Source organism: Lepisosteus platostomus, chromosome 15 (genome assembly GCF_059453375.1).
Source record: "Lepisosteus platostomus isolate fLepPlt1 chromosome 15, fLepPlt1.hap1, whole genome shotgun sequence".
In the NCBI taxonomy this organism is placed as follows: domain Eukaryota; kingdom Metazoa; phylum Chordata; class Actinopteri; order Semionotiformes; family Lepisosteidae; genus Lepisosteus; species Lepisosteus platostomus.
The window spans coordinates 23214569-23228076 of NC_142625.1; the positions used below are offsets into that span (position 1 = coordinate 23214569).

Sequence of the window (13508 nt, forward strand, 5' to 3'; positions counted from 1 at the left end):
GATCATTGAGCGTTATTAGCGGTTTGACATGTCGGCTTCTAGGAGGAAGCAGAGACAAGTATCAACTCTGGGCCATGAGCTCTTCTCCATGTGAAACTTTCCTAATGTCACTTTGAATCCAGTAGCAGCCCTGTTGCTATTGCTGCTGCTGCGGGCCTCCAGTTAAGGGTGAAAAAGGCATCTTTCTACAGTACGAGTGTGGGCTGGAAGAAGAAGACACCAGAGGTGACTTTAGTAAGCGTGCCGTTATTTCTTAATGCCGTTTACTACCTTTCAGTCTTACTGTTAGGAATGAAGATGAGAACCGGACACGAAGGAAGTCCCAGGAGACCAAGCTGGAGACCATACCAAACTGTGAAGCTTGGTGAGTCTGCTTCTCCTCCGTTTTTTTTAAATGTATTCTCCATTTCATTAGGTTTTTTTTCTTTTAAGCTTCAATTTGAATCTGACTTTCCCTTTATGTTATTTATTTTATCTACATACCTCCCTTTTCCACAGTTTTCCACAGGATGTGGTCCACATTTTTCTTGTTGTGTTAAGAGCCATTGTAGGTTCCGCAATAGTTTGAGCCAGTCTTTTACAAAAAATCCATCTAATAAATGATTGAAATTTAGTTGGGCTTGCTGTTAGGTCATGAACCTGACTTTTTTTATTCCCCCTGCTGACCAGAATTACAGTATGTTCACACAATATGGTAGTTATGTTATGGTAGAGATGTAGTTCTTTAATAACTGTTGCCTTGTGTGACGAAGTCGAAGATGCTGGAGGGGTGAGAGACGGAGCACAGCATCTTGAATATCACTCCAGTGAATGAAAGAGTCCTGTCAGCGATCTTCCTAAATCCTTGTGAGGATGCAAACACTGGGAAAGAGTGGATCTCCCAGTATATAAACTGAGTAAAACCAGACAGCTCTGGTCATCAGCATCAGGTTTAACACCGGCAAACTCATGGGTTGCAACAATCTTAGAAAGGGAGAATTTTATTAAAAAACTAACAAGTTAGAGGTGACAGCTATTCGTCAGATTCTCAACGTCCAGCCAAAAGGTCTCCTCTATGGTATACGGTATATTTTTTCCCGTCCACTGGAAGAGTCCTGTCTGCTTCACACCATGGAGCCTTGCATGTTCAGTCACTTCACGTTCTCTTCTAAATATCAATGTGTTCAATGTGAATTTAATGTGAGCGTAGATTTTTATTTTTAAGAAACATATTCAGGCAGCTTGTAAAAATTTCACTTTCTCCTGTAGTTCATTTTAACTCAGCTCTGACCAACCGAATCAGCTTACTAGTGACTTAATTGGTCACCAGCTTCTCAAGTGAAATTTCTAAGGATTTTGACTGGGATGCACGTCCCATTTGTAACCGTCCCAGGAGTTGATCCTGGTTAGTTAATTTTATCCAGTCTACCCTTGGTGTGCTCAAATAATCATGCACCGCAGGTCACAGTTAACTAATGACATGGCCTGGGTTCAAACCAGTGACATGGACCACAAGGCTCATTAAGGCACATGCTCCCAGCAAGTACCTTAAATGGTGGAAGCACTCGGGAGACCTGGCAATACATTTCTCTCTTTCTTCTCATGTAGCACCAAACCATCAACAGAGGAGATGCGCATTTGGGCACAGTCCTTTGACAAGCTGATGAAAAATCCAGCAGGGAGAAACGTCTTCAGGGAATTCTTAAGGACTGAGTACAGTGAGGAGAACATGCTGTTTTGGTTGGCTTGTGAAGACCTCAAGAAAGAAATCAACAAATCAGTCATTGAAGAGAAAGCACGGATGATCTATGAGGATTACATTTCCATACTCTCACCCAAGGAGGTAATATGTGAATGAATGCAATCATTAGAAATGCTCTTAATGATGCACAGACAACACATGTTTAAGTCAGTTACGTAGAGAACCAAAGTCAGTTCATAAAAGAAACTGTCTTTGATGTATATGTTTAGAATACCAGCAACCCCGTGACAAGAGATTGCTTTAATCTACAAGCCGCTCAGTTTTATTAGTACTGTAAAATAAAGGAAACATTATACGTATAAGACTTTGTTAAAAGCCTGTTGGGGATGGAACCTAATCGCGAGACTTACTTTTTCACAAGTGTCACACAGCATGCATGTTTTTGCCTGTTAGAAATGACATTTAAGATATGCGTAGAATAGCTTTTCAGAAAGGGTTACTTTCATTTCCTTAAAATAGCTTTTTTTCTGGTCATTGTGTTGAATAAGAATGTATTGTTTTTACTTAATTATTTCTCTTTCCTGGAATTGTTTTTAAAACAGCTATGCACTTTGAAATTGTAATTTTTTCATATAATACAGTACATATATTTTCTTTCACACATTAGTCTGTAGTTAATTTCTATGCTCTTGTTTCTGTGGTTAAATAAGCAAAGAGGGAACGGAAACCTTTTGAATTCCAAAGGAAATGAAATGCACAAAAGCAATTTAAGAGTCTGATTAATGTTTAAAAGACGTATTAGATATGTTTCATTTCTATCAAATCGCAATTGCTTTTTTTTCCTCAGTTAGAATGAGTTAAATCATAAGGTTTTGTGCTTAGTCCATCTCTGTTCAGTATATAATCAATACGATTCTTTTTATTATACATGCTTCTTAGCTGTAGCTATCTCTAGCTATGCTGGAGAACAAGTAATAATGAATTTTGGTCTATGTGGATGGAGAAAGACTTTATTGTTCTTTTTTAACTGAAACGTTAGCCCATGTAGTCCAGTACATGTATGAGCTTTTTCACTTCACTCATATAATGTTAAAAGCAGTACAGTTTATACAAAGGTAGCTTAACCTGATGTCCTTTTGGGAAAGGTTTAATGAGAAATATTATTCATCAGTTACAGATTTGATTCAGACTACGATCAGGATTATGATCTATTACTGTCATACAGTTGGTCTAGTGTTTAGTTTATATCACTCTATCAATACTATAAATTTAAATACATGTCATTGATAAAACATATGTATGTGCCATTTTCAGCCCCAGATTTGGAGTGTTAAATTAAGTTGTAGTCTTTATTTGGAAGTATAATGCAGACTACTTTCATAATTTATAGTAACTAGTGATACTTATTCTGAAAGTACCAATTTTATTACAAATCCAGGAACTCCAGTGTTTGCTTTTTGGTGGTTTTAAACTCAGCAGTTAAACTGAAATGAGTGAAACAAAGAACATCATAGTACTGTATATGTGTGTTGGCAATATAAAATAAATAATGTGATATGTTTGCTTCATGTAGAGGGACCCATGTTTTTACTAAAATTATTTTTTTACATTTTCTATTAGCACTGTGCTTTGGTGGCATTAAATTTCAAGGGTTTTTCTATAAGGAGATGAAGCTGTTTCTTTCTTCATCTAAACTACAATTGTTTTATGTTTAATTTTTTAACCTCTGCATATACATTTTCAGAGCACTTTTCCGTAGTAAGATCAAACTTGAATTAATTAAAGTCTCTGTAGATTAAGCTAAATTACATGATCCCAGCCTTATGTAATTTGCTCTTTATTTTGAGAGTGATCATATTGTGACAACACAGAGGACTTGATTCTTCAACAAACCATAAAAAGCAGCCAGTTTTAAGGCCTTGCTTTAACAGGAATCTTTTCATGAAAGGTGTGTCTTACTCCAGCCTAATTCTTGATGTTTATTGTATCTTCTTGTCATTTTAATTTTTTTTCTGCTTTTATTTTTTTTATGTCATGCAGGTAAGCCTTGATTCAAGAGTCCGTGAAGTCATTAACAGGAAAATGCAGGAGCCCACCTCTCAAACATTTGAAGATGCGCAGCTTCAAATTTACACCCTAATGCACAGAGACTCCTACCCTAGGTTTCTGAACTCGCCTATATACAAGTCACTGCTTCAGAGTGGTTCTCGTTCCTCCTCAGAGTCATAGGCCCCCTCTCTCCACTGCACAACCACTAAGGAGAATCCAGATCCTTATGGATTTTATTTTTTACCCCTTTTTAACTTGCCATGTTGGAATTGCTGATCTACAGACTAACTGGAAGAAACAGGGTCATCACATGATATTCTTCTATCATTCCACTACTATGCGTACAGCTACTACAGCGTTTACTACTGATTTTTATTCTTTTTTTTTCCCTGATGCCACACGAATGGAGGAGAACTGTAAAGAACGCTGCAATAAGACGCTGGAGTCTATTAAAAGTTCTAAAACGGTGGTAGAGCTGATCACCGCTGGCCTTTTACTCTTGTGAACCTGACCTTTCCACTGTCTTTCTGGTGTGTTTGTTGATGTTGATGAGGTGGGAGTTTAAATTGACCTGAACTAGGGGTGGGGCTGCCAGCGGTTGTTTACAAAGCTAAAGAAAGGACGATTAGGGTTTACCGTGCTAAAATGCATCCCAGTGTCAAGTAGACAATGCCACTGTTTAATACATGTACTCATATTCGGGGTGTATAAATCAGTTTGGAACATCAAGCTTTGCAGTCCAGCTAATTCATTATGAAAGAAGCCCATATTCTGTGGAATATTCTGTGGAAAATTATGTCAAAGGCTCTAATTTCTGAGGTGAGGTGCTATAGAGCTTCTAGCTCCCACACTTACTGTAATTGATCCCTTCCCAAAACACATAGGGGATAAAATATCGAATGACAGCTGTTTTTTGTTGCTGCTGTTGTTGTTGTTGTTGTTGTTGTGCATGCTTCGGCTGTTTAATTGTCTAAAAAAATCAAAGATTATTTTTTTCAGGTCATTTTAAAATGTTAAATACTATTTGAGCTGGTGAAGAATAAACATCAGCAGCAGCCTTTGGATCAGAAGGCTTTAGCTGCAGTAGAGTCACCCAGTGGAAAGCAACTACTTTCAAACAAAGTACAGCCAGTAAACTAGCGTTTTATGGTCATTATCACTCGTGTTGCGGACAGCAGTCTGGCATGGGCATACTGAAGGTACCTCATGCTGCGTTGCGAGAATTGCTAGACTGGATTCCACAGAACCAAGAAGGCAGGATCTTTCATAATAAATGACACTTGCAACTGCTTACTTAATTTACGGATTGGGTTTGTGCACAGTCAGATTCTATCAAAGTTTAAAAAAGGTTGCAAAGAGAATATTTGACAAGATAGCCAAATATCGAAAGACCACCAAAGGGGTGTTTTAGTCAAAGTTTTAAGAGTGTTACTCTTACATGGATCAAAGGTGTAAAAGTGGGCAAAATGATTTTAATGTATTCATTTTTAAATTAAATTCACCTGAGGCATTTGTTCCCTATTAAATGCATATGTGTATGCAGCTGTGTGTATGTGTATATACATAGAATATGTATCTTACATAGAACACCTCTCAGGGTTATGGTGTCTTTTAAGAGCAAGCAGTCGGCAAGAATTATGGGAATGTAAATATTAATTTGCTCTGTCCCTTTCACAGCATTAGAAAGCGGATCCTTTTAGGAAGACTTTTAAACAAGGCAGAAACAGAAGTATGTGTAGACAGTTCAGCTTTCAAGCATCTTGAAATGGCCAGAGATAATTAATAATCAAATTCCAATTATGTATATCATATATATATATATGCACAGTGTATATACATATAATGTACTGTATGTGTGTTCCTGAGTGTAGATTGGTACTCATAATCAGTATGATAAATTAGGGACATACCATTGTTGCTGTTCCAGTTTGCTATCCACTGCTCTGTTGGAGAGAGGTGATTGTACATCTGGCACTGTACCCAGTTCTTGAAATATTATTCATATAACCTATACATCCTTTGAAATCATTCTGTCGATATGCACTAACACGTTTTCATGTGTTTCTGCAGCATAAATCTGAGGGCAACTGTATTACCTCCAGCTCTTGCGAAGCTTTGATATAATTCTTGACGATATCAGAAAGGAACATTTTTTAGGCATCTCTCCTTAACGGATGACGTTCAGTAAGTCTTCTTGCCCATAATGTGCCTCAGTCCCGACACAGTGGGATCACTTCTGTGGAAGGAAGAGCCTTATATTTTAATTAGCAGTGTGCATCAGGCTGATATTGACAAGAAATACATATCAGTTATTAGTTAAACCTGACAGATAAGCCTTGCTGAGTTACCAAATAGTTACAGTTTACCCAGTCATACATTTTCTGCATCTTTTATACAGATCACAATGTGGTTTTTTAAGGTATATTTATTGTACTATGTACAAAGGGAGGTAAAAAAACATTTTTTCTGTACCGATCCCGTGTTTTAAGTGAACATTGCTCCATACCTAAGAAATGACCTTTGGCTAATTTGCTACACTTACATGTGCTTAAAAATTGACCAGCCATTTAGAAAATATATATGTGTATTCTAAAACCACTTGTATAGATTTATTGTCAGAGAAATAATTTTTGTGTTATTTTCTTCAAAAAAAAAGTGTAATATATTTTTTACTTCACAGGCTACAACTTTGGCATTTGATTTGCCAAAAAAAATGCCTTTATCAGATTAGGTAACTAAGACTAAAATAATCTTAATTTTATCTAAATATTTATAATGTTGCTGCTTCTGAGGGATATAGTGATGAATAGCTTTATATTTCTAAGCCCTTGCAAGTTTATATTACACTGTGGTTGAGCTCTGCAACTTTTTTCCAATTCTTTACTTTTCTTAAAGAATACCGGCTAACCACAAAAAACCTTCCTCCGAAATTTTTCGTTTTTGCTTTATTAAATACAAAAAGTATCGCATGCATTGTTTGTAATTATAACATTGGAAAAAAATATTTTTTAGTACTTTGTAAAATAAAACAGGGGCTTTCCTGTACATTTGACATGATTGCCCTGTTCTGTTACTTCAAGCCATTATCAGTTAGTACATCCCCAGTATACACTGAAGATAGCCAAGAATGCATCAAGTGAAGAGTCTGGCTGTGTGTTCATGCAGAGATGAGAGATGTTTGTGTAACGTTTCCAACTGAGAAAAAAAAGCTTTTTAAGCATTCTAATTTGCAATATTCCTTGTAAAAAAATTAATCATTTTTCATTTTAGAACAGTTTTTTTTTAATTTAATGAGTATTTAAAAAGGAGCGCTGCAATTTTTAATGCTCTTCTTTTAGAGTAACAAATGCTTCGGGTGTAAAATTATTTTTCTGCTTTGAGGTTTAAAATGATGTGCATCATGAGAATTTATATATATGTGTATATACATTAATTATTAGATATATAAACATATATATATATATTTTGGGGGATGAATGCTATGTTTACCATGTTAAGTGAAGTGATTGTTGCCTGTCCAGAAAGTGCAAGGTTTCTGTGATTTTTGCTGAAGGCTTTTCATGCCATGAAGACCCTATGCCCTTTAACATAGTTTCTTGACACTCGATGTACTCAGGATCATGAAGAGACTGCCAGTTTGGAGGCTTAGTTTCTAATTGACTATACAGCTGTGTTGGCTAGCTTTGTGAAAGCAGAGCATTGTTGCGCCGTGTTTAGAATGCATGTTCTGTCACTCTCCAGACGATCTGACAGGTGGCTTGCATCTCATATGGAAAAATATAAAAATAAAAAGACAAAGAAACAGAGCTCCCTGTGGTTTCATGTAAGAAAATTATTTTCCCAAATCAGGAGAATGGATCTGTAGGCTAGACTCCCAAATTTCAGTTAATCTAGCTTTAAATACAATGTTGATCTGTGATGGTGTGTGCGGTTTGGACTTGTACAGTATAACTGTCTGGTTCACAGAAGTTAGCTCCCTTCTCTATTGTTTGTTAAAAAAGGAAACCACGCACTTTTGCACCTGTTCAAAATGTTGAATAATGCCAATATACATTGGTCATCTTTCAAGGTGTAAAAAGTCTTTGGCAAGACACAGGACATTGCTGTTGTTCATTTATTGTGATCATGAAAAAAGAGTACTCCTTCAGGTCAAGAAAACAATTACATGCCATTTATAAACTATTAGGCTCTCAAATGTTGTTGGGTTCCATTTGACTGTTTTCTGTCAATATATCCAGACAATGCCGTGTCTTACAGGTACAATGTATAGAACGTTTTTTTGGTTGACTGTCTTTCTTTAGTTTGGTCTTGTGCTATTACACGTTGATTCGAAATGTTCAGCAAATAGCTACTTTCATATGATTTCCAGTTTGGTGTAATGAGAAATTGCAGCACAGTTCAATCTCTGTAGTTTCGTGTTAGTTAGTAATCATACCTGTAATTCATTGCCACTGCTGCTCTTAACTCTCACCCTGGAATGGTGGGTATTCATCCTAATACCGTATGAGGTTTATAACTGTTACTGTATCTTTCCCTTTTGTGAACTAAAAATGATTTCACCATATTTGAGGAAGCAGTAAGAAATTGAAATATATAGATATGTTACAAATCCAAATATAATGTTGATCCCTAGTTTTTGGTATTTGAAAAAGGTTAGTAAACTTAATAAGTTTTAGACATATTCTAAATTGCACACAGATAAAAAACATTATTTAACAATGACTGAGAGAGGTGCTGAGAGAAAAGTAGTTGCACAATAAAGAGAAGCAATTATTCCAAGTGTTTAACAAACCTCAAGTTTACATGAAGTGGGCATTAATTATAACGCATGGTACAGTTATGGCAAAATGTAGCTTAGGTGGCTCACTGTGTTAAATTTTACCAACCCCCCCCCCCCATCCTCCTCCGACCCAAACCCCTGATTTTGTTATTCAGCAGTCAGCAACTGGCCTGGGGATTTCTAGATAACGGTGCTTTGAAAATGCGTCAGGTGTCTAGTATATATTTTTAAGACATTCATGTTTTTATAAACTGTGAAATTATTATTAGCAGTAAACAAGTTTAACCAAAAGTGGTTATTTGTACTTTTTTTTCCCTCTGGCTTATTTGTGTTTTGTTAAAAATTCTCATTTGTTCAGGTGAGCAGCCAATTTTGCGCCTTATTTTAAAGGGGATGGTTGATATCTACACCAGCCCAATCAGCTTCTTTTCCTCTCTCTCTTTTGAGCCTTCCTGGCTGCACGTTGTGGCGTATGCTTTTGAGAAGCCTTGTTTAGAAGGGTTTGCAGGTTACATGCATGAGGTCAGAGTGCCATAGAAAGTGTTTTTCAACCGATTTCAGTCTTCTGTGTTAGACTTTTGAACAGTTATTTATTAGTGTTCTTTTTTTATCATGTTTGAAATACATGGATGAACTACAGGACCAAATTTTTATTTTTTTAATTTGTATTAATCTGTTGCAAGGGTCTATAAGCAACCCAGGTATGTTCATAAATTTTGTAGCTACTGCTCCACTTTCCAGTCGGTTGTATTGAGGCCTAAGATAACATAAGACCTCGGAATTATCATTAACCTAGACTGGGATGACCTGTAAGTCTACATAATGGTGGATAAAATGAGCAAATATCTGTTTAATTATTCAAATAAAAAAAAATGTTTTATTCACATATGCTGTACAGGATGCTCTTTGCTTCAGAAATGTCTGGAAGTGAAACCAATTTTATGTACAAAGTTGAAAGGTAACTAGTGAAACTTGATCTTTAACAATAAAAGGCAAACAATGGACAAGGATTTCTAGGTACAATCAAAACTTTTGTAAAAAAAAAAGCAAACAAAATACGGTTCATTTTTTGAATGAATTTGTGTGTTAATAATACAATCAATAAGGTTATTTTTGCTGGGGGGGAACAATTTTTCCCTTCTGTTGAATTAATATTCTTAACCCTTTCCTTGAGTTTTACAGTTGTGAATGTTCCTTTTGGCTTGTTTTGTTGTTGTTTTTTTTATTATTTGCAGTGAGTCGACTATTGTATAAGTGCTTTTAGGTTACATTTTAATTGGATCAATAGACATCACATTACAAATGAGCTCAGTCTTTCACTGGCCCTATCCAAAAACATTGGATATACTGTAGAACCTGGGAGCATTAGATCTATAAAAATAACAGGAAGATTATAGATATACAGTAGACCATACACATGGTGTGCCACAGGGCTTCGGCAAACAGCCCTTCCCAGATCTCCACCGTTGTCAAGTAAACTCTCCCTTCCAGGAATCTGTCCCTTTTCTGCCCAGTGGCACAAACACACGTGGGTTCAAATTGTAACAACCACTGTCACTTACCAGTACGCTTTTCTCCACAGGTGCAAAGGCTTACAACAATGGCATGAAAAGCATGACATTTCAAAACCAGTTTTTTTCCTACCTTTCAAGACTGCTCTCAAGAAACTAGCGGCCTTGAAGTACAACGACCCTTTAGAAATAATCTTTTTTTAATCAAAATTGGATATGTAAATATACTGTATTAGACATCAACCGATGGTAAAAATTCAAAATATTTCCACTTATTGAACCAGATAATAAAATAAACTTGTAGTAAACAATGTAGATTACAATTTTAAACTCATTTTGGGGGGTTATGGATTTGATAATTAATGTTTTAAAATACCTGTTAGCCATTTGCACCATGGTGTGAGAGAAGCTGCCATATGGAGGAAAGCTCAGTGAAGTGAAAGAGCCACTCTGCATTGTCTGGTGTGCAAAAAATTCCTTTGATAGCTTCCAGCATTCATAAAACTATTCCTTGGTTACTGAACTGCAAACAGACAGAACTGATATAAACCATATTTTTGAAAGATCTGTTTCTGTCATAGTTTAAATGCTGCCTGTGCAGTTCTTATATTTTCCATCTCTTTTACTTGGACACAATATCTGTAATAGGGAATAGGTCACAGTTAGATCTTTGCTCTTCATGGAGAAAATCTCATTCATCCCCTATTAACCTCATCCCACATTCCAACAGGGCCAGAGCTTAACTGAAAAGCAAGCAGTGCAAGTGCCTCAATAACAACAATATTAAGTATCCTTTCAACTGCATTAAGACAGATTTGATGTGTTATTACTGTAATAGCTCTATTCAGACTGAAGTATAACTTGGTTTGTGCTGTTTTATTTTCAAACAGCTGTTCCTATCTGTGGCTAATTGCAACAAATTCCAAATGAGTTTGGCATGGGCATTGTCATCAGGCACACCCTAGTTTGGGGAAGCCATTAACCTACGCAAGTTTGTTTTCTACATTTTCTGCCAAGACAGGCAAGTGTCTATGGGACTCAGAATGGTACCATTTACTAGTCTCGTAATTTCATTTTTTTTTGTCACTTGTAAAACATTCACCCCAAAAGTCCCAAAACCATTAACGATACATTTCAGTTTTTAAATTAATATAATTCAGTCGCTGAACTGTGGTGAGGCACTTAGCCTAGACAAGGAGAACATACTATTGGATGTGACGTTTTCCGCTAAGATTTCAAACCTCAGACTTTGAAGGCTTAACTTATGACAGGCTTTTACACTGATGAACCTCTGTATGTCACTATGTAAGCATCTAGGCTGTGTTGCAAAAAAGTGTTCTGAGCAATGTAGGCCCTTTTTTTTGTTATACTGTATAACATACTGTAGAGTGATCTGTTCTTGGCACTGGTCATTGTTCCACTTGTATAAAATATAGCAAGACTATAACCTCTGTAGATGAAATGTTTCATTCATAATATCTAAAATGTAGCCAAAGTCTTGCTCTTTCCAATGGTGGCAACTCTTTACTACTGTATTACTGGATTTGAAAAGCCTGTGTAATTCACTGATGTCTAAAACAGATAATTTAAAAAGATATTTAAAAAATGAATTCTACCCTGCATTCATTTTTAAGCTATTCAAATTTGCTCTGCACAGAAATATAAAAAATAACGGTCATGGTTTTGCTGTCATTAAGGGCTCCTTATTTTCCATTTTCCTTCCAAGACTTAACATAAAAATGTTTGCTTCATTCATGAATACGTCATTTTGACACTGCTCTTATTCATCTTGAGAGATTCATTGTTTCATTAATGGAACAAGAAATGAAGTTTCAAAACACCTGTGCATAATGCAAAGAAGAATGTATTCCAATTCATGCAGGGTAAAATGCATTTTTAATGCATACATATTATATTAAACAGGAATCCATTCTTAAAAAGCTGTGACTGCATGTTTCATAATTATTCTGTACCATTCAAAATTTTTAGGAAGCATTTATGATGTTTTTATCCTCTGAAACACACCAGTTTTCCCTGATTTTTTTACAGTGGTGTATGTTAAAGTGCCCAAAAACTTTCTTGACTGCTGTAATACTGTAGTTATGTTATGTATTGTATGTTGGATTGCAGCAAGTTTTTAACTTTGATTTAGTAACATTTTTGGGGGGAAATTATACTTGTAGCAGATTAAGCTGTGCCAATTACAATGTCATACATTTAGGGCTTAAAATGTATTTGAACCTAAATGTATATTTGTGCAAAAGTAAATGTTAAAATTGAACCCTGGCTTGAAGAATGTACTTAATCGAAGTTCTGGGAAGTTGTTTGTTATTCTGGAAAGACATGGCTGCCCTAGGGTATTAAGTTTACAATTGCAGACATTCTTCAATTAAAATGCCTCCAGAGGTTTTTTTATCAACCTTGTGTATTGTATGAGTTCACCTTAACTCATGCAATTTGGTAATTGTACTTGGTTTTTATTTCAATTGAGCTGCATGAAATTTTAATACACTTTACTGAGGAGTATGTTTTAAAACAAAAAGAAGTATTTACATTGAAATGTTTTGATTCAGGGGAATGGACACTGCAGCTTTCGAAGCTTTTCTTAATTTTGCTGCTAAATTCCCTGGTCAGGACCGATTTACTGAAATTATTTACGGGGAAGTCATTTTTTTTACAAATTACTTTTATTTAGACCCCTTTCTTATTTTATAACCATACCCGCCCCCCCCCCCCCCACACACACACACACACCCTTACAGGACCTATTGTAGTTTTGCACCTTGTAAACTTTTGTTTCTACTGTTTGAAAAAAAAATAAAATTTAAAGTTAACTAAATGCTTTGCTCTGAATTTATTACACTGATGATTACAAAGAACTGAAAACACCAATTAGGAAAACACCGGAAGAAACGTGGCAATCTGTGTCTGATGTCACAGTATTTGAAAATGTGCTTGAAGCAAATTTGCAGAAAGAGGAACTATAGTGGGACGTGGAAATAGGATTATTATTTTGTTTGAAATGCAAAAATTTGAGGGAAGAAACCGGAGCACCCACACAAACATGGGGAGAACATACATTCATGAAGTCATGTTGAAGAACTGTTTTTCATGCATTGATTCAAATTGTTCCCACTTTTGAAGTTGATTCTGGGACTAAGCATTATTTAAGTATGTGGAGAGACACTCATCAATGAAAAATAAAACTGGAATAAAGTTCAACTCATCTTTCCACACTATTCTGACTTCCTTTTTCTATCAATTGGGTATGTTCTTAAAGGAAAGAATGCTATTGAAACTGCAAAACAACTGCTCAAGCGTAGCACAGCACCCTCTAGTAGCTGTCAGAGGTACTGCAGCTTTAATGTTTATGGCCACAGTAGGTGCTTATGTAACACACTGATGTTTAAGTCGCCTGTATCTCCAATATCATTTGCGATAAAGAGACAATAATAAAGTACATAACAGGCAAGCGTCTGATCATGTT

General features: G+C 35.9%; 1 protein-coding gene across 7 annotated transcripts in view; it reads left to right on the forward strand.

Moving 5' to 3' along the window:
- Positions 1–12860, forward strand: part of rgs19 (regulator of G protein signaling 19) — a 46302-nt gene extending 33442 nt beyond the window's left edge. For 6 of the 7 annotated variants that reach the window (XM_088608417.1, XM_088608419.1, XM_088608423.1 and 3 more), the window contains 3 exons: positions 278–364; positions 1588–1822; positions 3722–12860. In XM_088608417.1, the coding sequence (XP_088464543.1) occupies positions 278–364; positions 1588–1822; positions 3722–3910 (511 nt within the window). In that variant the 3' untranslated portion in view covers positions 3911–12860. The remainder of the gene's footprint in view (positions 1–277; positions 365–1587; positions 1823–3721) is intronic. The other variant, XM_088608418.1, reaches the window with a different exon arrangement.
- Positions 12861–13508: the final 648 nt, after the last annotated feature.